Source organism: Delphinus delphis, chromosome 8 (assembly GCF_949987515.2).
Source record: "Delphinus delphis chromosome 8, mDelDel1.2, whole genome shotgun sequence".
In the NCBI taxonomy this organism is placed as follows: Eukaryota; Metazoa; Chordata; class Mammalia; order Artiodactyla; family Delphinidae; genus Delphinus; species Delphinus delphis.
In genome coordinates, this window is record NC_082690.1 from 71758811 (window position 1) to 71783670 (window position 24860).

The 24860-nt window shown below is 45.4% G+C and overlaps 1 protein-coding gene across 3 annotated transcripts in view; it reads right to left on the reverse strand.

Annotated features, from left to right (window-relative positions):
* The window catches only part of PLEKHA7 (pleckstrin homology domain containing A7), a 209955-nt gene that overhangs the window by 45603 nt on the left and 139492 nt on the right, over window positions 1-24860 (reverse strand). For 2 of the 3 annotated variants that reach the window (XM_060018553.1, XM_060018556.1), the window contains exons 7-10: window positions 22644-22716; window positions 21146-21246; window positions 17110-17285; window positions 3653-4123 (exon numbers count right to left, since the gene is read on the reverse strand). In XM_060018553.1, coding sequence (XP_059874536.1) covers window positions 3653-4123; window positions 17110-17285; window positions 21146-21246; window positions 22644-22716 — 821 coding nt within the window. The remainder of the gene's footprint in view (window positions 1-3652; window positions 4124-17109; window positions 17286-21145; window positions 21247-22643; window positions 22717-24860) is intronic. The other variant, XM_060018555.1, reaches the window with a different exon arrangement.

A 24860-nucleotide genomic window follows, 5' to 3' on the forward strand; every position in this document is an offset into this window, starting at 1 on the left:
CAATAGGGAAATGGTATAAAGATCACTGTAGATGCATACAATGCAATACTCTGCACCATTTCAAATTAATAATATGTCTAAATGTGCTGATATAGAGAGCCAAGATATCTTAAAATATCTATCGATATATTTATTGATATATTAAGTGGAACAAAGCAAGGTGAAGAACATGGATTTTTGTTTTGTTTTGTTTTTAATATAGTGGTTGGTCTTTGGGGAGTAGATCTAGGTTTCTGAAATAAAATAGGAGGACACTTATTTTTCAGTATTTACCCATTGGTCTTATTTGGATTTTTTACCTTGTAAGTAGATTACTGATTATTTGAGGGTACTGAGCAAAGAGAGATTTACACATTTAGCTATGAATTTGGCGATGAATTAGTAATGGGTACAGAGAAAACTAAGCAAGCTATAAGCATGAAAATTATCAATACCAGAAAATAAAAAACTGTACCACAAATGAAATTTAATTATTGTATACTACATGGCCCAGCTGTGAATATTTATACTTCACATTATATAATAATGTAAAAACTGACTAGTGATCTAAACAAAAATTATGCTATAACTATATAATGAAGCTGAGATAAGGGTAAGTGTGTCTTTGGAAAGGAAAGGTAGAGGGGGGAATAAGAGACTTGAATCTTTATCACCTAGAGTAGAATGTTGATAGCTAACTAAAACTGAAAACTCAAGAAACAGCAGTATAAGTTATCTTATTTGGAAATATAGAGATAAATACATAAAACTACTAAAAGAATTGAAAGTGGTTGCCTCAAAGGTGGTGGAATCAGGAATAGGGATGGATGGGGTCATACTACTTAAATTCTTAAAACTATATACAGGTATTACTTTAATAAAAAAAAGTTTTTTAAACAAGGGGTAATTAAAACTGCCATTCTGGGCTTCCCTGGTGGCGCAGTGGTTGAGAGTCCGCCTGCCAAAGTGGGGGACGCGGGTTTGTGCCCCGGTCTGGGAAGATCCCACATGCCGCGGAGCGGCTGGGCCCGTGAGCCATGGCCGCTGGGCCTGCGCGTCCGGAGCCTGTGCTCCGCAACGGGAGAGGCTACAACAGTGAGAGGCCCACGTACCGCAAAAAAAAAAAAAAAAACACCTGCCATTCTCATTTTGGGTGGGGTACATCAGAATAGCCTGGGAAATTTCTTCACCATATTCATGGACCTGCTGTGTGAGAACTGAGATGAGGTAAGGAATATCTATCTAGTCTGAAAAAATCTCCTGAGGCCTCTTCCCTGCCGACACCCTTCAAACCACCCTCCTAAATATTAGACACTATCATGCCATGCTCCTGTTTTAAGTCCATCAATGGCTTTCATGGGCCTTCAAGATTAAATCCAGACTCTTCAGTAGGAAATACAGGCTTATCAGGGCCAAACCCATGCCCTTTCTATCTGCTTCTATTTCTGGTTTCTCCTGCTTTTACCTGCCCTTGTCAGCCCCATACCGACTTCAGTTCCTAAGAGTTGCTATCAATACATATAAAAGGAAACAGCTAACTTATCACGAGTAGCTTCTCTCTGACACACTGTCTCCTCTACTGGATCCCCCTTCTGTTGCTAACATCCAAGTTGGGATACCACTTATGCACTGATTGCTCCCAATCAGCATGTCCAACCAAATGTCAAACCTCCACGCCACAATCCATATCCAAGTGCCTAACCTAACACCTCCCTCACTGGGGAGTTAATAGGTCTCTCAAACTTAAAAGTCCCCAAAATGGAAACCCCGATTTGCCCCCAAAACTTGTTCCTAAGCCTTCCCCATCTCAGCAACCACCCGGTTGTTAAGTCAAAATTTAAGGGGTCATCCTTGTTCCTCTTCCCTTTCTCTCTTCCTGCACATCCAATTCATTGACAAGCTTTTCTGTTTCAACCTCCAAAATGTACCTCAAATCTATTTCTTTCTATTTCCATTGGCACCATGCTGGACTACTGCAACAGCCTCTTCCCTAGGCTCTTCTTTGTGAATCAGATCACATCATTTACCTGTTTAAAACCTTCCAGTGGCTCTCCTTATTGCTTTTTCAAATAAAATCCAAATTCCTTACCTTGGACTATGAGGACCTGCACGATACAACCCCTGCCAGCTTTCCAATCTCACTCAGCAGTAAGGTCACTTAGAACTACCTCCTAGGAGGTCTACCTAGCCCAGCACCAAGAATAGCAGCTTCCCTCCTCTGTGTCCTTGGGCAGTAGCTATTTTCAATAAAACACAAAATCTGATCAAACAGAACTGACACCTGGTCTGTCCCAGGAGGGAATGGGAAGGTATCTTAGCTACAACACAAAGGGCCTTCCTTCTCCTAGTCTGACCCACAACCATGTCTACCAACTGCTTAGGGAGTTTCCATTAACTCCCAGCGAGTTCTCCACCATCTAACCTCACAATAGCCCACCTGGACCAGATTAAAGAAGTTACACAACCCGCACATGCATACAACACCCACATATTCACAACAGCCCCACCCACCTAAAAAGAGGCCTAGCCTATTCCCCTTGGAGCACCACCACCTCCAGACCCCATAGTGGAAAGTGTGGGCCTCACACAGGGAGAATGGAGAGCAGCACTTTAAAGCATGTGTATCAGGCCTGTGGCAGACTTGGCCTGAGCTCTGACGCATTCACTGTGGCCCCTCCAGCCCTTGGCGGGTTTTCTGAATGCACCACGACTTTGCTATCTCGTCTCCAGTCTGGGGTTTGTTTTAGAAGCCTGAGGATGGGGCTTCCCTGGTGGCCCAGTGGTTGGGAGTCCGCCTGCCAATGCGGGGGACACGGGTTCGTGCCCTGGTCCGGGAGGATCCCACATGCTGCGGAGCGGCTGGGCCCGTGGGCCGTGGCCGCTGAGCCTGCACGTCCGGAGCCCGTGCTCCGCAGCGGGAAAGACTACGGCGGTGAGAGGCCCGCGTACCGCAAAAATAAATAAATAAATAGAAGCCTGAGGATGGCGAGGGGGATTTGCTGTCTTCAAAGTGAAGACAACACACAGTGGCTTCTAAGGACAATGTGGAAGCTGAGTGACCCTGAATTCTTCACATTCATAAATGTGTCCTAATTAATCTAAAATTATAATAAAATACAGATAGTGCTTTGCAAATAGCAAGAGATGCATTCCCTCTAAATAATTAAAACCACTTCTTGAAGGAACGGGTATAATAAAGCTTAATGTCAACAGTGCCTGAGCACTGCTCTACGTGCCTGGAATTAAAAACGGATCTGTATTTACTCTAGCTGCTACAAATATTTCCCGGATGCAGAGAAGTAGCTAAGTAAGAGGAGAAGATCAGTTACTGTCTACATGCCGACAGTCTCAAGGCATGCTCCCTGGGGAACGGGAAACCCCTAACCCGATATAATCTCGTGTGCACTTGGGAGGCTCACGGACTGAGTCTAAACTCTGCCTTTGCCGCTTATCTGTGTGCCCTGGGCAGGTTCCCATACTTCTCCAAGCCCCAATTTCTTTGTTTATAAATTGAGGCTATCACCCCTCCTTGCAAGGCTGTTGCAGGGATTTATGGAGATAACAGAGGTAGAGTTCAAGGCCGGCATGTACCAGCATGTGCTGGGTAAGTGATAGCTACTCTTATGACATTTTTATGCTCATTAGCAGCAGCGATCCTGAGTCCACTACTGACCTCCTGCCGTCCGCCTTCTGGGTCTTTGCCCATTGCTCCACATGCGCCAGGCTGCTCTTCCTCTGGCTGTGCTTCTCAGCGTTGGTCCTGGAAGGAAAGACCCGCTGGTACCCGCCAGTCCCGTTCTGCTCTCCTGGGCCAGATGTGCCAGGCAGCACACCGTTCCTCTCTGCCCTTTGGGGCTGAGCCTGCTGGCCTCTTGGGCCACAGGGTAAATCCACGAACAAGGCATCCTCTTCGGTGGGTGAGTATGGGGACCTGGCCTTGCTCCTGTCCCGCTTGCCCTCCAGTGGGTCCCTCTGGGAGCGGTACCGGTCTTCCTCCTGCTCCCGCCTCTCGAATCCAAAGGAATCCTCGCGTTTGCGATGAGAACAATCCCTTGCATGTCCAGGTCCCACGCGGCCACATTCTCGACAGGACTCTGTGTGGTTGGCCTGGGGGACCGCCTGCCGCTCCACCTTCTCCATGTCCCTGCAATGACAGCAGCACGTTCAGCCCCATCCAGACTGGAACCCCCAGCCGAGACTCCCCAAAGGATACACTTTACACTCCAATTACCTCCAGGCCTTTGCATGGGCTCTTCCCTCTGCCTGGAGCTCCTTTCATACCTATCCCCTTACTCTGCTGGCCTAACTTCTACTCCTCTGGGATCTGGCTTAAATGTCACCTCCTCCAGGAAGCCGCCACCACACACACACACACACACACACACACACACAGAGTCTAGATCAGGATCTCAGCTGACCCCACTATCACACTAATCACACTGGACCATAACTGCATGTTTACTCATCTAGCGCCCAGGTAGACTATGAGCTCCTTCAGGCCAGAGGCCCAACTGGCCATTCATCGTATGCCCAGAACTTCCATGAAATAACGGTACAGAATAGGAGCTCTATAAATACCAATAAACAAATAAACGGTACATGTGGTATTCTCATGCCTTTCCCTTTTGCTGTTTGTCCACCTGTCTGTCTGGGGCAGGTCAGCTTGGCTAGAAGGCTCCTGAGCCCAGGGTCTCTCCCACTGGCATCCAGCACAGCCCAAAGTACAATTAGCAGCATAATTAACATTCTTCCAAGATGGTGGGTAGAGAATTGGCACAGCAATCTCTTTATATGACTACTTTTGTATCTTGTCGGGGAACTGCTCAAACAGGAATGCAAGAACACTGACCTGACCACAATTCTCTGAAGTATTATTAGTCAGATTTCAGAGATAAGGAAACGGAGACACAGAGAAGATAAATGACTTGCCCAAGACCATACTGCTGGGAAAGAGAGACACCAGGGCTTAATCCCAGGCAGACTGCAGAGCCCATGTGCTATAGCCACTGCTCTCTACTGCCTCTCCAAATGCATGTCCATGATTTGCACATATGCAGACCTGGAAACTGCAAAGGAGAATGGGGTGGGGGTGACAGGGGAGGACGTGAACCAAGGCTAAAGAGCTTCTGGGGCATAGAGAAGGGCAGGTTTCTTTCATGGCCCATCTCGCACTGGAAGCTGCCTTTCTCCCCACCTCCTTGGGTCCTAGTTATGTCTGCCTCCTCATTACTTGATACCAGAGAGACAGCAGCAGCAGCTCCATAAGCTTAGCAGAGTTTAGACTGGGGAGGCAGGGGAACCCACTCCAGCCTAGCTCAGAAGGACCAGAAAAATTACCAGGGAACCTTGAATGGGCAGCTGGTCGACTTGTGCTCCTTGGTAAAAAGGTCCTGGTCTAGACATCCCTCACTCCTTGAAATGGCCAAGCCTGAGGGTTCTCCATTTCAACAGGAGAACGAACAACGGAAATGCTCCTGCATTTACGTCTTGGTGGCCAGACCTCAGGTGTCCCTGCAACATATCTCAGAACCTCAGCTACCAATAATCAGCACTGATTCAGGGCAGATCAATCCAGTCAGGGAGCTGGTTAAAACGTCAGTGTAAAGTGAAAATCCAAACCCTAACACAGGTCTGCTTCTTAGTGCGTGCAGGCTGAACTGTTGGCCTTAACTTAGGCATGGAAACTGAGAAAAGCAATCTCACATCTCATGTCCATGTACTCATGACTTCTCCATAAAAACCCAAAGCTTTGTGGAGGGGGGAAGCTTGTTTGGACCTCCTTCTATCCATCACTAGGGGACATCTTCCCCCCCATCTCCCACCCCTTCTTCTAACAGTGTTTCAGTTTTCATTTGGGGATCACCCTCCCCACGCTCAGTCCTTGTGGTTTAAAAGGTGCTGCTGACTCTACAAGTCCCTGTGGAGCTGAGGATCCAAAGTCTCAGTGACTGGCTCAGAGGCTGACACATCACCCAATCCAGGCCAATCAGAGTTAGCTCTAGGACTCTGGTTGGAGCTGGTCTTGAGCTGCTACGACTACATGGGAAGCAGGTACTTGAGAGTGAAACCAACACCAAGAAAAGCAGACGGAGAGAAATAGAATCTTAAAGACTTGGCCTGAACTAGATTTAGCCACACCTAACCCAGATATATCCTTGGACTTCTTGGTTGTGCATCAATATATTCTGTTTCTCACTTAAGCTAGTCTGAGTTTGGTCTCTATTACTTATAGCAGAAGGAGTCCTATTACATCATTTTATAATGACATATTTAGATGGTGATCTCCAAGGACCCTTCCATTCCTAAAGTCCAGTGAGTCTATAAGCTCAAGTAGTAGGAACAGATGGGAAATATTCAGGGATCTGCACTTTAAGAAAAAGCAATTCTTACCATTAAGTTTTTAAAGGGACGACTCTGTTCCACAATGTACACATTATAGGTTTTAACTTTGTCTTTCTTTTCTTCCTTTAATCCTCCCTCCCAACACCACATCAGTGTAACCCCAGTCTTCAAGTCATCTAAGTTGGCCTTTATCTTCTCTACTGTTTCTCAAATTCAGGAAACCACCCCTTAGTGGTGTGCTTAGGCTGCTGTCTAGAAGATTAAAGCTCTGGCTGCCCTCTGGGTCACACCCCAGCCAAGATGCTGAAGCTTTATAACCTGCTTACTCCAATTGTGAGACCGAAGTAACTGTACCTCCTTGTTATTCCCACCACAAAGATAAACAGCGCCTTGTGGTAAAAGCCATGTAGTAAAACGAATATACACCTAAATGGATGACATTAGAATTGAAGGGAAAAGAGGGTTTCTTCAATCGACAGATGAATGGATAAAGAAGATGTGGTACATATATACAATGAAATGTTACTTAGCCACTAAAGAGAATGAAATAATGCCATTTGCAGCAACATGGATGGACCTGGAGATTAGCATACTAAGTGAAGTAATTCAGAAAGAGAAAGACAAATACCATATAATATCACTGATATGTAGAATCTAAAATATGACACAAATGAACTTATCTATGAAACAGACCCACAGATATAGAGAACAAACTTATGGTTGCAGGGGGTGGAGGTGTGGGGATGGATTGGGAGTTTAGGATTAGCAGATGCAAACTATTATATATAGAATGGATAAGCAACAAGGTCCTACTGTATAGCACAGGGAACTATATTCAATATCCTGTGATAAACCAGAATGGAAAAGAATATGAAAATGAATGTATATATAACTGAGTCACTTTGCTGTACAGCAGAAATTAATACAACATTGTAAACCAACTATACTTCAATAAAATAAATTTTAAAATAAAATAAAATAAGAGAATGTCCTCAACTTCAGAACCCGGGGGTTGTGGGTACTGTGTCTTAGCCGAACCAACTGTAACGGGCATTTTTCTTCTTTTACCAATCAACTTCCATGTATTTATTGAGAACCTATATATCCCCACTGGTACAGGCACTAGGGGATATAAGAAAGTAGTAGAGAAAATAGCCTCTGCTGTCAAACCCAGACAATCCTAAAGTCTGATTTAATCATGGTAACCACATTTAATACTGTTCTCATAAGCTGACCCCAAATCATGGAGTTTGCCAGTCTTTTCTAACCTTGGAATTAACTTATAACTACAAATATTAGCCCCTACTGTGTGTGTACATATGAGTGTATATACTCCGACACATGCCAACACGTCCTGAATATAAAGTTGATTGAGAAAGATAAACCCTTTTCTCAGATTGACACCAGCATTTACTGCAAAACAAACCTTTAGAGGATGGCTAAAAGAATGGCTGTCTGCTTGCTACCTGGCAGCTTTCTAGGCCCTAATACTCGGGCTTATGAACAGCTTCTATTTCCACAGCTGCTGGGACTCACCTCAGATAAGATGCCTTTGTGTCCAAAACGTTCAGGCTCTGGCTGCACGGAAGAAAGGTGAAGGGAATGTTCCCGACCCCCCCACCTTACCTGACAAACATTTAACTTAGTAAGTTACGGGATTTAAGGCAAAAGTGTTTTTTGGTCTTCTCCCCGTCTCCTTGCATTCCCACCAGTGTAACACATGACTTCTCAAATCAGGAGATCTATCACAATAGATTTGCAATGCTCAATTTAGCACAGTGGTGGGAAAGAATGAAGTATTCCTTGGCTTTCAGTGACGGTGTCATTCAGAGAAGTTGGCCATGCAGGGCACAGATGTTCAGCTAAGATGACACAAGCCTTTCTTGTGCAGGTCATTACTATCGTTGTAAGCACCTGGAATCAGTGACTCTTCAAAAACACAGGGAATTCCTGACATTTGGTGACCATTTTGGCCACATGTGTCACTTCTCAAGCTTGACAAACCCAGAGTGCATAGGATTAGAGCCAGTCAGACCTGGATTCAAGAGCTGGCTCCAGCCCATAGAAGCTGGGTGCCCTTGGGCAAGTCCCTAACCTCTCTGGTCTGAGGTTCCTCATCTACAAAATGGGGACAACCCCCTCCTCCTTGGGTCGTTTTGAGGATTAAAGGAGACAATGCACAGAAAGAGTACAGCACTGGGGCTGGCACATAGTGTGTCCTCAAATACAAATGTACTGGCTTCAAATATCTATTCCCTCCTTCTTCCTTGCCCCAGTTTTTTCAAAGTGGCAATGTACCCAACAAAAAACTTACATTTCCTAACCTCCCGTGGAGCTGACGGTGTAACATAAATCTGGCCAATAAGATGTGCACAGAAATTGCTGGATGGGTTTCCAGGAAAGCCTTTAAAAGAAGGAATGCTTAGCTCTCTTAGCTAACCCTTCCCCTCTTCCTGCCTGGAATTTAGACTCTATGCTGGATTGCAAGGTGACAAAAATGAGGATGAAAGCCACCTGCCAAAATCTGGGTAGAAAGTGAGAAAGAGCCTGGGTCCCTACTACATTAGCCCAAATTAACTGACTCTAGATCCCTGCTAGTGAGAAAACTAAAACTCAATTTGATTACACCACCCTAAGTTGGGTTGTTCTATTACTGGCAACCAAACGCAATCCCTAACTGATGCAAGGGGCTGAGCCCATCATTAGCAGGGACTGGGCCACCCCATTTTCAGCACATCACAGCAATGCTTTATGTCTGCTTAGAGAAAATCCTTGTTTTCCCCTGCAAGTGGGAAGAGCACCTATCTCAGACTGAGGATACTTCTGTCTTATTCCTGTCCTTCACAAGAACTTGGAAGTAAACAGATCATACCAAGCAGTTGTACACTGACTATTATTTTATTCTGCCTCCAAACGCTTTATCTCACTAGGAAATAAGGAACAATATTTACTTCTATCTTAATGTTAAACACACACACCCACTGAAATCTCATTCAAAGACTTGGGTGAGAAAAGGAACGACAGCTTGTAGGAGCTTGGCTGGACCTTGGTCCTGTTGGCAGACACAGCCTTCCTGTCGCAATCCCACTGGAGGATCCCTCCCTACTCACCATACCTAAATGACCAAACTAATAGCCCAAGAACAAAGGTCAGGCCACTGATAATCCTTAGAGAGTTTGGTCTGAGCCAGGTCAAGGGCAGAAGTTCCTGAGCACTGACCCCAAGGCTCAGGAGGGCAGTGGGCTCAAAAGCTAGAACCCACTGTGAGCACAGTCCATAGACTTGTATAAAAGGCTGAAGAGGATGGGCCCAAAGTCTCTAGGAAGCATGAAGGCAGGCTTGCTCAGTTGAATTAGTTCCTAGATTTGAGGAAGGAAATGGCTGGAGAGAAATGGAGACAGGAATCGGGTTCTACTTTTCCCCAGAGTTAAATAGGGCAGTTCCCCTGGGATGGGGGAAGATAACTTGCTGCCTTTCACGCTCTGCTCTAAATAAACAAGAAGAGGGCCTGTCCTCCCCCAGAGAAGAGTGAGACTGAAGGATAAATGAAACACCAGACTCCCACCTGAGGCCATCACTTGCCTCAGCAGAGTGGCTATCGGCAAAGTCCCCTGTGGAGTTTTAAGGACCTGACAAACCAGACGAAGAAGAAAGGAAAGATATATAATGGCTGCCAGGTCTCCTCACTTTGCTCATTCCTGCCCGGAGAATCCTTCCCTCTTCCTTCTAGCTGCGTAAGTAACGCTCAACTGTCACAGCCCAACCTGAGCCAGTCTGGAGTTCTGGCACGCACCAAGCTCACTCACTTCCCATCTCTCTACGGCAGTTACGGTCTGGGTCATTCATTTTCTGTGGCCAATGCTTGGTTATTATATGCTGCGTCCTACTGTGTGCCAGGAACCTGACATAGGTTCCATCTCTAATCCCTACAACAATCTTGCAAGGTCAGTACTGTCAAGCCCAGAGAGGCTGCGGGCACTCACGTGAGCACCAGATTACTTACAATAAATTGTCTCTACTGAAAGATAGGGACTGTGGTGAGCACGTACTAACTGCAAAAGTAAGTTAAGCTATAAGCACTTCAAATATATTATCTCTTCTTATCATTGCACAAAGCTAGAGATATTATTGTTTCATTATAGGTAATGAACGTGAAACTCAGAGAGGTTAAGCAACTTGCTCTGAATCATGCAACCAGTGACATAAGCAGGACTCAAATTCCGTCTGATCCAACTCCAAAGCCCTGCACCTGGGCTGAAAACATGTCTATAAATTACTTCTGTCAAGGGTCCAAGGGGCTTGTCCAACCTCAGGCGTTGTCCTGCCACACTTTAACCGAAGTGATCAGAGTTTGGAAGGCCAAAGATTCCATGCTCTGAGGAGAGTGCAGATAGCCAGAAACGTGTGGGCCACTTCTGAGCAGGCTGAGTCCCCACAATCAACCCCACAGCAGTGCTCAGACGGCTCTCAGACACCACAAGTCCTTATCTGAACATCTTACAGGTATAAGTTTTGTTCATCCATCCAACCACCCACGTGCCCAGCCAGCCAAACACCCACCCACCCATCCATTAACTGAATGCTTACTATGTGCCAGGACTATTCTCATTTTCAAGGAGCGTACAGTCTCGCAGGGTGACAGTGAGAAAGCAGGCCAACATAACTTTAACATGAAAGTTCTATGCATAAGGAACGAAAGAGTGCTACAAGCAGAGGCATCTGACACACTGAGGGTCAAAGAAGGAAGACATATGCATAGGCTAGGACCTGAAGGCTGTGCTGAATTGTCCTAATAAGGGTGAGGGCCAGGGGAGCAGATGAGCAAGGCCCAGAGGGATCCTGGGCCTCACGGTATGGACCTCCATCTACCTGCCAGAGCTCATCACAGTCTCTTCTCCCCCTAGCTCGCTTTGATTGGCCACAACTCTCCAGCTTTCTGTTCCTTGAATAAACCGAGCTCCTTCCTGCCTCACGGCATTTGTAAGTGCCACACCTTCTGCCCAGAACACTCTTCTTCGAAGTTTTACATATGCAAGTTTCCTGCATCAATCAGGCCTCACCTCCACACGTTCCCCATATGGAGGCCTCCCCTGACCACCCAAACAAAAGTGGCCGCTCCCTGCCCCTTAGTCCCTTCCCATCTCATCACTCCATTTTACTGCCTTCATGCACAGATCATGATAGAAAATCATCTCGCTGATTTGTGTGCCTGTATACGGTCTCTCTCCCCCTCACCCACCCAAGAATGCATGGGACTTTGCCTCTCTATTGAAGACTGCTGTATCTCTCAGTATGCTTAACAGTGTCTGACGCACAATATGCCCTCAATAAATAACTGTAGAATTAAAGACTAAGTGGACAAAAGTACAGACAAACGCACCCAATTCAATAATTTGAGTATGGTTGGGGCCGAGAGGAAAAGGAATAGCATAATGTGAGCCAAAGGCACCTGCAGGGACCAGACTCAGGCAGGGATCAAAAGCCCTACTAAGGAGATTGGATTTTATGCCAAAGGTGACTAGGCTATAAGTGCCTTCAGTCCCAAGACAGGACTATAGTTACACCACAGACCAGAGACGTTTGGAAACTGATAAAAAGAGATAAGTTGTCTTCCGATAGGCCCTCCTATCTGAATTGCTTGTCAGTTTTGTGAACTGTAACGACAAGCTGACCTCCTTGCTTAGTGCTTTAGCTTACTGGAAAGAACAAGACATCCTTAGACAAGAGAAGAATAACCAGTTCAACAGCGGGGAACTCAGAAGACAAATGTCAAGGAGGCTGCAGAGAATCAAAAACCAGAATCCAAAGTCTGGTAAGTGGAAGAACATGGAAACAGGGGAGAAGAAATTATGGACAGAAGGAGGTAGAGGGCAGGCTCTGGCAGCAGTGCTTGGTGCTCCTTACAGCCTAGGGCTGGGGCCTCAAGAATACTTGTCTATCAAGAGACCCTGAAGCCTGTGTAGGAAACAAGAGGACAAAGGGAGGAGGTGCAGCAACGGTGCTCAGCACCCTCTATGGTTAGAGGATGTAGCAAGAGGCTGGAGGAGGAGAGCGGCGAGGGGCAGGCTGAGGGACACTGCTGTAGGGAGCCTGGATTGCTGAGCCACAACTCACACTGCTAGGGGATGGGCACATCCTGGCAAGGGAGAGAGTATGATTTGCTCACAGGAGATTCATCATCAATGTAAACCAGAGGATTAACGATGAAACTGAAAGGGTGCAAAGGAAAAAGACCCAATGACATTGTTAAACCGAACCCTATGGAAGCTAGCACATCTGAGATGGAGTATCAACTATGTCTTAGGCAATGTGCGAAGTAAGCACTTTATACACTCATTTAATTTAATCTTTGCAAAAATCCGATAACTTAGAAAAACTGAGGTTTAAAAAGCATACCTAAATTGCACAAGTGACACAGCTAGAAAGTAGTAAAGCTGGGATTTAAACCCCAGTCTACCCAACTTCAGAGACTAAACTCTGGAAGGAGTTAGTACTTAAGGCAAAAGAAACTGATACAGTAGGAAGTGGCCTGGATATTGGTTGCTTACATCTCGTTTACCACATCCCATCAAGTCACTTCTCCTTCCTCTGCCCATAACCCTAGCATTACTTGGGAATCCACCCCTACCTGGCTCTCAGTCCCCATGGTCTAGTTCTCAGAAGTGAAGCATGTATCCCAGGTCTGTGCCAATCAGTACATGCATTCCCTAGCCACAGTATGTGATTTTGGGAATCAATGTGACCTAAGCCTGTCTAATCAGAATAAGACCTCAGAGCTTCTGGATAAGACTCTGGCTCTTTCCTGCTGAACTTAACTTGGACAACACAAGTCTGGGGCTACTGCAGCTATCTAGCCACCAGGTCCTAGATATGCCAGGGACCTCCACACGGAGTTTAAGAATGAATCCAGCCCAGGCAGGCAGAGCCTGAGAGAATTACTTGTAATGATACTGTCTGAGCCTTGAACCCAACTGTTTCTAAAGCTAGAAGCTATCCTGAACTTTTCATGGACATGAATCAATAAATTCCTCCCCTTTTAAGGTAAATTTGCATTTTCTTTTACCTGCAGTCAGAAGTCCTAATGTACCACATTCATAAAGAAAGCATTTGCCTGTATGAATAAGGATAGAAGCTTTTGGGTGAGAAACAAGGAGGGAGAGAACAAAAAGCTATGGTTGGGGCCACCCACATAACAGAGATGGAGGTTTTGCAGAGCAGATCACCAAAGTGGAGGAGAGGCAAGATGTAGTCCTGCATGATGAATACTTCTAACTAACCAAATGTCTGACCATCTTATTCTGGTAAAATAGAACATTTAATAAGTCTGAATTTCCTTGGCTGATAATTTCACCTCAGAAAATTAAGAGGAAATGTTATTCTGCTTTTCGTCTGCGTCAGAAGGTATAACAAGTTTGTTTTTTTTTTTTTTTAAATGGGGAAGAAACCTTGGGCAAAGATGATTATGGGATTTTAAGAGTTTATTAAGAGCATAGTAAGAACACATTTAAAAGTTCAGGAAAAAGCTAGGGACAATACAAATGGCCTGAGATCTGGAAGGCAGCCCAGTGGAAAAGGGAAGGAGCCCCTCTAAAACCAAAATCTGATAGTTAATTACAAAATCTTCAGGTAGGAAAAAGTAAAAAAAACAACAACAAAAAAAATCCTAATCTCAGCTAGCAAGTTCATCCTGAACGGTTCAAGGCAGACATCACTTATCAATCACAGCACTTTTTCCTATTAAGCCTGATCTCATTCTCAAGTTATCTTTGACCCAATGCCCTAGTCAGGCACGAAGAACCGAGCAAAGCTGGGACACAAGAATGAACCCATTTAATGTTGCCGGTAGAAAGAAACCAATGTAAAAACACAGGGAGCTCTCAGAGCTCACGTTATAAAAGGACACAAGAAATTCATCAAGCGGAGATAAAATACAAATCCAGTGGAATGGGCCTACATGAATGACTACAGAAACAGTAAAGTCTAGAAGGACTGAGGTTTGTTTATTTAAAGCAAAGTAAAATAAAACAAAATTTTCTATTTTCTAAGAATTAAAATAAAGAAGGGGAGAACTTTAAAAAAAAGTATAAGACATAGGTATCTCTGCTTGGGAAGATGACCACAGCACAAATAAAGTTGAATTCTTCAACTTCTGGATTTAGCTCCTTATCTTCATTGAGATGAATGAACTTCATCATGAATAAGAGAACAACCTTGGTTAAGAGAGACTGAAAGACCAAGGTGGGGAGGAAGATGGAAAAGGCCCAGCTGTTAGCACGCCAGGGCCCTAAGGGAACTCGGAGATGGGCTCAAGAAACCTCTCAGGTGATCTCTGAGGAATCCAAGAGAACAGGGAAAATGCCAGAATATTACAGACTAAATAACAAGACTGGAGAGCCTATAACCAACCTCTGCAATAGGCTAAGCTGCATTCCTAACTGGGCAGATATCCGCACATGTAGGAAAGGAAGCACAGAGGAAAAGCAAGCAACTCGGTAGAAAAATGGGCAGAGAATAGGTACCAGCAATTCAGTGCAGAGGAAATACAAGTGGTCAATAAATATAAAAGGTCCCTACTATCATGAAAATACACATTAAAATAACCAGATACCATTTATCTACACAGCAGCTCAGCAAAAATGAAAAAGATTGATAATATCAACTGCTGGCAAAGATGTGGGGAAATGAGCGCTCTCACTAGTGGAATATACAGCTTTCTTTAAAGGGCAGTTTGGTGGTATTGATTAAAATTAAAAATGCATTGTATATTGACCTAGCAATCTGAAAGCCTCACACACGCAGAGGCCTGTAGAAAGTTTTTCATTACACAAAACTACCTACAGCAGTAAAAGAGGACAAAAAATAAACTATCCAAGATATGGCACACGCTTAAATACATTATGGTACCTCTACCTTATGAAGTATCATACAGCAGTCAAAAATAAAGGTAGCCCATGTACACTGATACAGAATGATTTTCAAGATCAGTATCATTCATGCTATAAAAAAAAGCACAAAACCCCCTCTATATTTATATAAGCACATATATGAATAGAAAATAGTTTAAAAGGATCCCTGTTAACTTGGTAACAGAGGTAACCCTGGGAAGGTGACCAAGGATATTTCTCTTTGCTTTCTGCATTTTTTTTTAATTGTTAATTTTTCTGGCCTTTATTGTGCTGATTTTTTTTTTCTTTAGGCCGTGCCACGTGGCATGTGGGATCTTAGTTCCCTGACCAGGGATCGAACCTACGCCCCCTGCATTGGCAGAGTGGAGTCTTAACCACTGGACCGCCAGGGAATGTCTTCACTTATTGTACGTATGTACGTATGTATGTATAAATAAGTAAATTAATTAATTAAAAAAAAAAGAATGAACAACAAAAACTAGGAAACAGTGAGCATGTACACTAGGAGTAAGTCGTGTCAAACCTTCCCAGTTTCCTTCTCCTAGGATGAAGGTGGAAATGCCAATGTCACTCTGAACAGAGTACCTGCAGGTTAATGGCACAGGCTTTCATATCATCATTATGGACATAACAGAAGGATGACAATGCTAAGAAGCAGAGGCAAACCTGACTGAATACCTGTAGTTAAGAGTTACTGATTCAGGGCCCACGGGGAAACCTCCAGGATAGTCTTTGGTCCTGGTTCTGTTCAACGTATTCATTCATTCTTCCTATCTCTCACTTACTCACTCAACAGACACTTGAGAGCTTACTATATGTCAGGTGTGTGGAATATACAAAGATGATTCCCACCTGAAGCCTAGCATACTGAAAAATAGACAGAAAAAAAAAAAACCCAGCATGACAAATGCTCGACTGAGTTGCTAGGAAGCTCCAAGGGTAGAGCCTGACCTCTTGAGGGAGATCACTATCTATATCAAAGGTCTGATCGTCTCAGGAAAGATATCATGAAGCTAGGAAGTACCACTAACACCAAAAATAGCATACACGTGAGTTGGAAAAGGTGGACAATATAAAAACATCCATGTGAAACCCATTTGCAGTTACTGCAGAATCTTGTCTTTAGGTTGCTGGAGAACACTACTCTTGTTTTGAGCCCTCACTAACAGACCTTTGTCAAAGAGGCCTCTAAGCAGAGCAAGGTGTCCAGAGAGTGAAGAACGGGGCTCATGTCAGATGAGGACTGGCTAAAGGCACCCTGACTTTCCAGGACTACCCCACCTTCCCCAAGCCCATGACTCCACTCATGTTTCTCCTCTGCTTTCTCACAGGGAATCACCCACAGTCAACAGACTCAGGAACTTCAAGATCCCTGATGGTACCCTGGTTGGCCCACTCGAGGGAAGAGGCAGCTGGAAGACAGCTCCCAAGTCAGCTCCCAACAACAAGGTGGGCCGTCGGTGGCATGTTTCCAGTTTGCAAGATCTTTCTTGTCTGTCTGCTCCCTCCTCCCCAGTCTTAGCCCCAAGGTTTTCCCTTCCACCACACACAAGAGAAGAAAGACTGAGAAACATACAACCAGGTACCAAGGCTGTGTATCCCAGGCAGTCATTTCACTCTCCCAGCCCTTCCTGTTTCTCTGTTTAATGAGGACAGTGGACTAGATAATTCCTAGGGGACCTTCCAGCTCTGCCTGCAGCATGTGCTGGCCCTGTAAATAGTCTCCTCCTGGAAGAAGTCACCATTTAACAGGACTTCAAAGAGAGGGCAATGCTTAATAAGAGTGAGTGAACGGTGGAATTCTGGGCATCCAAGAGTTCTTATTTGGGTTCCCCCACCTGTGTAGGAAGCGCTCTGGCAGGGACCCTCCATGGGGACTGACCTCTTCAGTGACGATCGAGATAGCACCTGTGCAGCCTGGTTCATGGCCCTGACCCAAGCGTTCATGTCCTCCTGGGTGTCAGCACTGAAGTAGTAGGTCCTCATGCCTGACTGCTCGGCCTGAGAGCCCCTGGTGGAGCTATTATAGATGAGTGCTCGCATCCCCATGTGCACGGCCTGGAGGGAGAAGACGGAAACCCAGGTCAGAGAGGTTAGTGCGCGTCTCACTTCCAGGAGCAAAACCCAGAAACGCCCCGGCCAGGTTCTCCCTTCTTCCAGACTAAAAGCCCATGCACCACCCAGCTTATTTCCACACCTCGAAAAAACGTCACAGGCTGGATTCCCTTTTCTTGGTGAAGTCAGGCCTAGGAACAGCTGTGTCTGTTCCCCCGCAGCAAAAGCCCCGCAGCTGTACCTGTTTCCTACTTATCTTACTCCCACTTAGGAAGGGGCATACAGTCAATTCAAGGTTTATTTGAGAAAGAGATTTTTTTAAAAAACCCTCATTCCATAGAAGCAGACTCTCGGGAGTCCCTGTTTTGGTTCTTCTGAAGCACCTGCTGACTGGAACTGATTCAAAAATCAGCTGCTCAACAGCAGGCAGCTCGGTGCAGATATTCACTCTGCTTCCTGCTTGGGCGTGAAACATGATGTACGCCCATCAAGGAAGCTGCTCTTTTGTCTCGCCAAAGAGGCAACACAAAGCTCAGCTGAGCAGTCTAACACTTGACTGAACACCCTGGCACACCTACTATACGTCAGGAAGCATCAAGGTGCTTTCACATGTTCCACAGGTATACTGGGAAAAGCAACCGCAATGGACTACGAACAAGAGGTTTTCCCCCTTGTGCTCTGATAAGCAAGGTCCTTTAAATTGGCAAGGAAAAAGCTGACCAAATCCACATAGGAAAATGATGTGGAAATAGGAAGATTTACAGAGTGCCTACTATGTGTCTCCTAGGTACTTCCGTGACTTTAATCTCATTTTAATCCTAACAGCCTTATAAGGAAGGAACAGAATCTCTTTTACAGATGTGGTAAGTGAAGCTCTGAGAAGTTAAGTAACTTTCCTAGATTTCCACACTTGGTCACAGATTCTTCACAGCACCTATTACCTGGTATTCTTTATTTTACATGCTTGTTTATCATCTGTCTCTTCCCTGCAGAATATAAACTCGATGAGAGCAGGGACTCTATTTTGTTCACTACTATATCCCCAGGAACAGTGCCTGGTACATAGTAGGTGCCCAATAAATAAATAAATAAATATATATATATATATATATATATATATATTTTTTTTTTTTTTTTTGCAGTACGCGGGCCTCTCACTGTTGTAGCCTCTCCCGTTGCGGAGCACAGGCTCCGGACACGCAGGCTCAGTGGCCATGGCTCACGGGCCCAGCTGCTCCGCGGCATGTGGGATCTTCCCGGACCAGGGCACGAACCCGTGTCCCCTGCGGACTCTCAACCACTGTGCCACCAGGGAAGCCCAATAAATATTTTTTGAACGACTGAAAAGTTGGAGGCAGGATTCACACCTAGGAATGTCTGACTCTGAGTCCAAGCTTCTCTGTTCAGTGCTCTCAGGCTCTATCCAGAAATGAGTCTGATACAGATCACTAGTCTGATAATCTGGATCCAGAATGACAGACAGACGCCATGCAAGGACCAGTCAGAGAAAGCAAAATGAGAGAACTAAACAGAATCTGGAAAATGACATGTTTCTAAAATCACCAATGGTCATGGATAAAACCTCTCAGATGAACTGTCAGCATTCACTTCTCCACTCACATGCCTAACATCCAGGTCCAAAAACGATATTAAATACGGGCCTGCTTGTGACATTCACATATCTGAATCCATCCCACCCAGTGCCAAGGGAGTCCAGGCAAACTCGGCCTGCAGCTAAGGGTTCCACAGCGGGTTCTGGGGCAGGCATTTACTTGAGTAAGCTAAGGTGATTCAGTGAACAATCACTGACTTACAGAGGACTAAACATGAAACAGAAGTAAGCCTGAACCGACCTTAACTTGGGAAGTATAAGGAGTGTCATTCACCACAACTCCTACTACAAGTGACTGCTCCATGTTATCTGTTTGCAGAATGAGACTAGCCCCATCTACCCTGGCAGAACTAGCTGATGGTTAGTTTTCCTGTAGAAAGCTCTGAATGGGTAATCAACCATTTATAGTGCAGTGATACCAGACCTGTGGATGTTCAGAAGAAAAGTACCTAACCCGAGGACTTAAGGAAGGCTTCCTGGAGGAGGTGGCCCCTGAGCAGACACCTAAAGGACAAGTAAGTAAGAGTTGGGGAACTCTTCAGGGCATTCCAGGCTGTGATTAAAGCTCAAGGGGGGTGGGGGTGGGGGAGGAACGATGGCTCCTAAAGGCCACCGAGAGCCCTGCTTGGCTCGTCCTGCAGACCTAGCGGAGCCTCAGGGCACATCTAACACCCTGGCTCCCTGACAGTGCCCAGGAGCTGCCTGGCTGAGCGTACAGTTAGAGAAGACAGACGAGAGAGGACCACACAGCCCTTTAGGCTCTGCCTATGTACCACTACAGGTACTCTGAACAATCTCAGGCAAGGTACCCTAGCAACAGTCAGAGAATTTCAGCTCTGCAAACTGAGAAGAATGGACATCAGAGGCAAGCATAAGGCCCAGGACACAAAATACTGCACACTCCTCAGTATGCCCGAGGACATGGATCCTGAACTGTCCCAGGGCCCATCCTCAGGTTCCTAAAAGAATGACACTGCGACCCAAAGGGAAGGGAAGTCTTTCACACTCAGGAAACCACAGCCCTGTCTGGAGAACCACCTGAACATCACCCATTCTGTCTGCAATAGCTTTTCTCCCTTCTCAGACCCTGAAGACCCCAATCATCCCCCCAAACATGCATGCCTTCTGTCTCCCAGAAAAAATATTTAGGGAACACTCCTGGTGAAGCCTATTTTAAAAAAAAAAATGTATGACACATAAAAGATGTTTTCCTAGAATGTATTTTCACACCTCCCAACAAAGTGTTAAGATGAACTATATATAGTTATTATAATCAGTTACTCTGAGGATATCCCAAATGCTGTCGCCCCCCCCCCGCCCCGCAAATTCACACGCAACAGCGTTATCCCAATTGTTTGCCCAGTAGCAACACTAAACCCTAGAAAGGAAGGTTTTTCTGAGGAAGGCTTTCAGGCTGCAAAAGACCAGTGTGACACCCATCGAACAAAATGTTTTCAGAGCCAACAATAAGCAAGAGAGGCTCTGAACAATTTAATAGAAAAGTATTCCTAAAATGATAACAATAAACATTAATTGAAACCACCTCCCACCTCCTGCAATGTGTATATGGGTGACCAGAGTAAGACATGGAAGAAAAGCAGAGAAGAAGAGAAAGAAATTGTCCTCCCTCCCTGTAATGCAACTGAAAGAGGACAGAGTTCAGGGTGGAGATCTGCCTCCATCATCTTCCAACTTTGGGACTGTGGGCAAGTTTTTTCAGCTCTCTGATCCTCGTGTTCCTAATCTATAAAACGAAGCTAATGATCCTGACCTCACAGGCTCCCCACAAGCACCAAATGAGGTAACATGGATAAAAGTAGTTCCCAGTCACAGAAGGTTTTACAGAAATAAGGCAATACCATATCACGCAACATGAAGTGAAGGAGGATCCAGAATCTTCAACCCACAGCAACTCTGGAGTCACCGGGGACAGTGACAGTGGTAAGAAAGCATGAGAAGGGCCGTGCTGATACTTGTCACAGAAACAGCGACAGGAAAAGAGGGGTCTAAAAACTCAAGCAAGGCTGGGGGACTCAAAAGCTAAGATACAAATGAAAGTACTGTGATGTGACATTATTCTTGTTTAAAGAATTTATAACTTTGTTAACATGAGTCTGAAACGCTCAACCTCTTAACTTCTTCCCCCCAACCCCCAACAGAAACAACTGCTTTTGTGAAGCCATTTTGTGGAACACAACATTTCTTAGGATGGAATTGCTGCACTGGAGGAGTGGGGGTGGGGCGGCAGTACCTTAAAGGAATACTTGCGACTTATGCGATCCTCGGGGGCCACTGTTGAGATCACGTAGCTGGGCAGAGGGATGCTCCCAAGGACCACTTCTTCTCGGCTGTCTTTGAATGGAAATACAAATCAGAATAACCTTCTGTGGCACCTTCCTTGGGCTGGTCCATCCCACTGCCCTAGTTCAAGGCTCCTTATCTCTCCCAGGATGACAGCAATCATGGATCGCCCATTCAGGTGCTCTGGGGACCTTTGTGCTAGTGCTGGAACTACACAGGTGAATCAGACAGGGCCCTCTCCCCGAGGAGGGGGACAGGCATGTAAACACGCTCAGCTCGACCTGCTAACTCCTGAAACACAGAGGCATACCAAGTGCTGCGGGAACACGCAGACAGGAGTGGCACACAGCCTGGGGAAGTGGAGATGGCTTCAGAAGGTAATATTTAAACTTTTGCAAAGGATGGGGAAGGGAATTCTGGGTGGTACACACCTCATAGGCAATGTTAGAGCAGGTGTGAAATATCCTACCTTTTATGTCTATTCTCTTCCTCCCCCAAACCGTCTTCGTTACCAGAGGTAACTTCCTAATGACAGAATTGGTCCCACTGCTCTCCCACCCAAAGGCACTTGCTGACTGCCCACTGGATACAGAATGAAGCCCAACTTCCTCTGTCTAGTGTCACAGCCCTTTTGCATTTGGGCTCTTACCCACCTCCTGAGCCTTATCTCCTAGCGTGTGCTCCATGCAAGACTCACTCTGGCTTTGCAGGTCTGTCATTCCACTTTCTTCTGCTTCTAGGACTTTAATCAAGTTGTTTCTTCTGCCTAAACGCCCATCATCCCCCTACACGTGGGCAAAGCTCAACCCATCCTAAAAAGCCCAACTCGAGCCCTAATTCTTCTGAGGAGCCTGCCCAAGTTCTCCAAGATGGAATTGGCTTCTTGCTCCTCTTGAACTGCCTAAGCACTTTGGATGTCTTCAAAACCTAGTCTTGTCTTAAAATTAGGCTATCTCTTCCTCCATATTTTGAGCCTTACTTTCTTCTCACCTTTGCACAGCCCCTAATTCTACGTACTGGGCTCCACAAATGTTCCTATGGCCAATTTAGTTCACCAGTTGCCCATCCAATAACGGGATAAATCCAGATAACAGGTCACAAAATATAATGTTCACCTATACTTCCCATCTCTCCAGACTGAATCAAAGGTGTGCCTGTGCCACAAGTGGGGCAGAAGCTGGAAAACCTCCAGATCTTGAGACCTTAAGTAGAAGGCAAACCAGATTCTATTATTTTAACTCAACAAATGGCACTTCCAGTGCTGGGACTGGTAAAAATGAAATCACCAACCATGCACATATGTAAAAGTGAACACTTCAGCAGGTCAACAGGTTATCGATTAGCTCAGGCCACTGGTCCATTCACTGGATTTGAGAAGACCACCATTTGCATGACCTCACCACCCCCTCTGGCACAAAGACCCCTTGGTGGCCTGAGCCTCAGCTCACCTTTATAGTAAAACAAGCAATAATCAGCAAGCACAAACCACCTCCTCTTCCACAGCCTCATCCCAGAACTGTCCTGCAAAGCAAAGGAAACTAATCAGGGCAATATCTGAGCATACTGTTCCCCCTCCCCAGTCATGTACAACCTGATTCTGGAACCGAGACTTGCCCATATTCACTCTTTCTTTCAATAAATTAATAAGGTTTTGTTTTTTGTTTTTTGTTTTTTTGCGGTACGCGGGCCTCTCACTGTTGTGGCCTCTCCCGTTGTGGAGCACAGGCTCCGGACGCGCAGGCTCAGCGGCCATGGCGCACGGGCCCAGCCGCTCCACGGCATGTGGGATCTTCCCGGACCGGGGCACGAACCTGTGTCCCCTGAATTGGCAGGCGGACTCAACCACTGCGCCACCAGGGAAGCCCGAAATAAATTAATAAGTTTTTACTGCATAGCCATTCTTTGAATAGGACATTAAAATTTAGATCCAATGACGGTTTAACCCCAGGAAGTTTTGTTTCCTATAAACAGACTAGTGTATCATAAGCATCCTCCTTTTAGAAAGGAAGATATGAATTCAAAAATACAGTTCTTGGGCTTCCCTGGCAGTCCAGTGGTTAAGATTCCACGCTTCCACTAAAAGGGGCATGGGTTCAATCCCTGGTTGGGGAACTCCCACATGTCGCACAGTGTGGCCAAAAAAAACCAAAAATACAGTTCATCCATTAAGAAAGAAATCAGTTTTTAACAAAAGGGAAGTTATTTATTTACTCCTTCCGTCCTTCATTCATTCACTGATTCAGGTGCTACACTAAAATACCTTCACTTATACTGATTAGAAAATTGGTTTACATAGTATGAAACAAAGAGTTTAAGTTAGCTAATTAATCAATGAGGCAAAGTTCTCATTTGACTAAGTTCAGTTATCTACCACAAAGGAGTGATTTTGCTGTGTTTTTCCTTCCTTTCAACAGAAAAAGACCTGGATTTTCTTGTGAAAAGTTTTTTAAAATATGGCTAGGGTAGGAAAATAGTAGTTTTAGGGTCACTTTTCTCCCAAACCTAGGAAAATTCCAGAGCCATTTTTAGCTGTTAAAATTGTCTTCCTTCTGCAAAAGTTTTTGACAGGCTTAAATTTTTAAAAATTTTATTCATCCTCCATTTGCTAAAGTGTTAAAAACTTGCTAAGCTCCTGCGTTTCTTGGTTTTATCTTCTGCATTAACCAGATGATCTGGCATACGATACTTGCTTTGTCTGAAAAGCTCTTCTCCATCCTTCCACATCTGCTTCAAATGTCATTTCCTCTGGAAAGCCTTTCAGGACTCCCCCAAGCATAGCTACATTCTCTCTGCTGTGTGCCCACAGCACTGTACACAGACCTTGGTTACAGCTACAGCCAAGGAGCCGAGGGGCCTGGGCCAGGGGGTGTCTGTTGGGGAGAAGGATTATTTACAATACCTTCCCTCTACCTCCACATTTCAAAGGAGCATCCTTTTGTTTAACGGAGACGGGGATGCAAGTGGAAAAAGTCAGAGGGTTAGATTACTCAGGTAAGAAAAGAGAATGAGAGCAGAGCTGTGAGGGAAGAGGGAAGCATTAAGAGAGGGTGGTGCCAGAGGAGTACCGGCCAGAAGAGGCTGGAGAGCTGTGGGAGATTTCAAGGGGACATTTAGGAATTTATTCTGTGTGGTGTGAAAGGTAATGTCTTCCTCTGTTTTCCCACAAAGCCTTTAGTAAAAATGTACATCATTGCTCTCAGAATTTGTGTTTTTTTTGGATAATATGCTATGTGAGAGACTGTGCTGGGTGATGACATGACACGTGAGAGGTGTTTCTATGTTTCCCCCTGCAGACTATGACATGAGTTCCTCAAGGGCGGGAACCACATGTTACTCATCTCTTTGTCGTTGCTGTGAGAGCACTTAGAACACGGCAGGCACTTGGTGGGTGGGTGGGTAGATGAATGGATGGATGGCAAGAAGAGAAGGGAGGAGACAAAAGGGACGTGTTCTCTGACCCTGGGAGCTCACAGCCTATCCAAGGCCAGAGGACCAGAGGCAGAACAACTGCCTCTGGTGAAGTTGTGGTGAAGTGTGGTGAAGCTAGAGATGAAGGATGGCCCGTGGGAGAAGGAGCTGGTGATGGTGCTGAAGTTTCTAACCTGGGTGCCTGGGAAAATGGTGGTACCCCCACCAAGATCCAGAAGAAACAGTTCAGGGGAAAA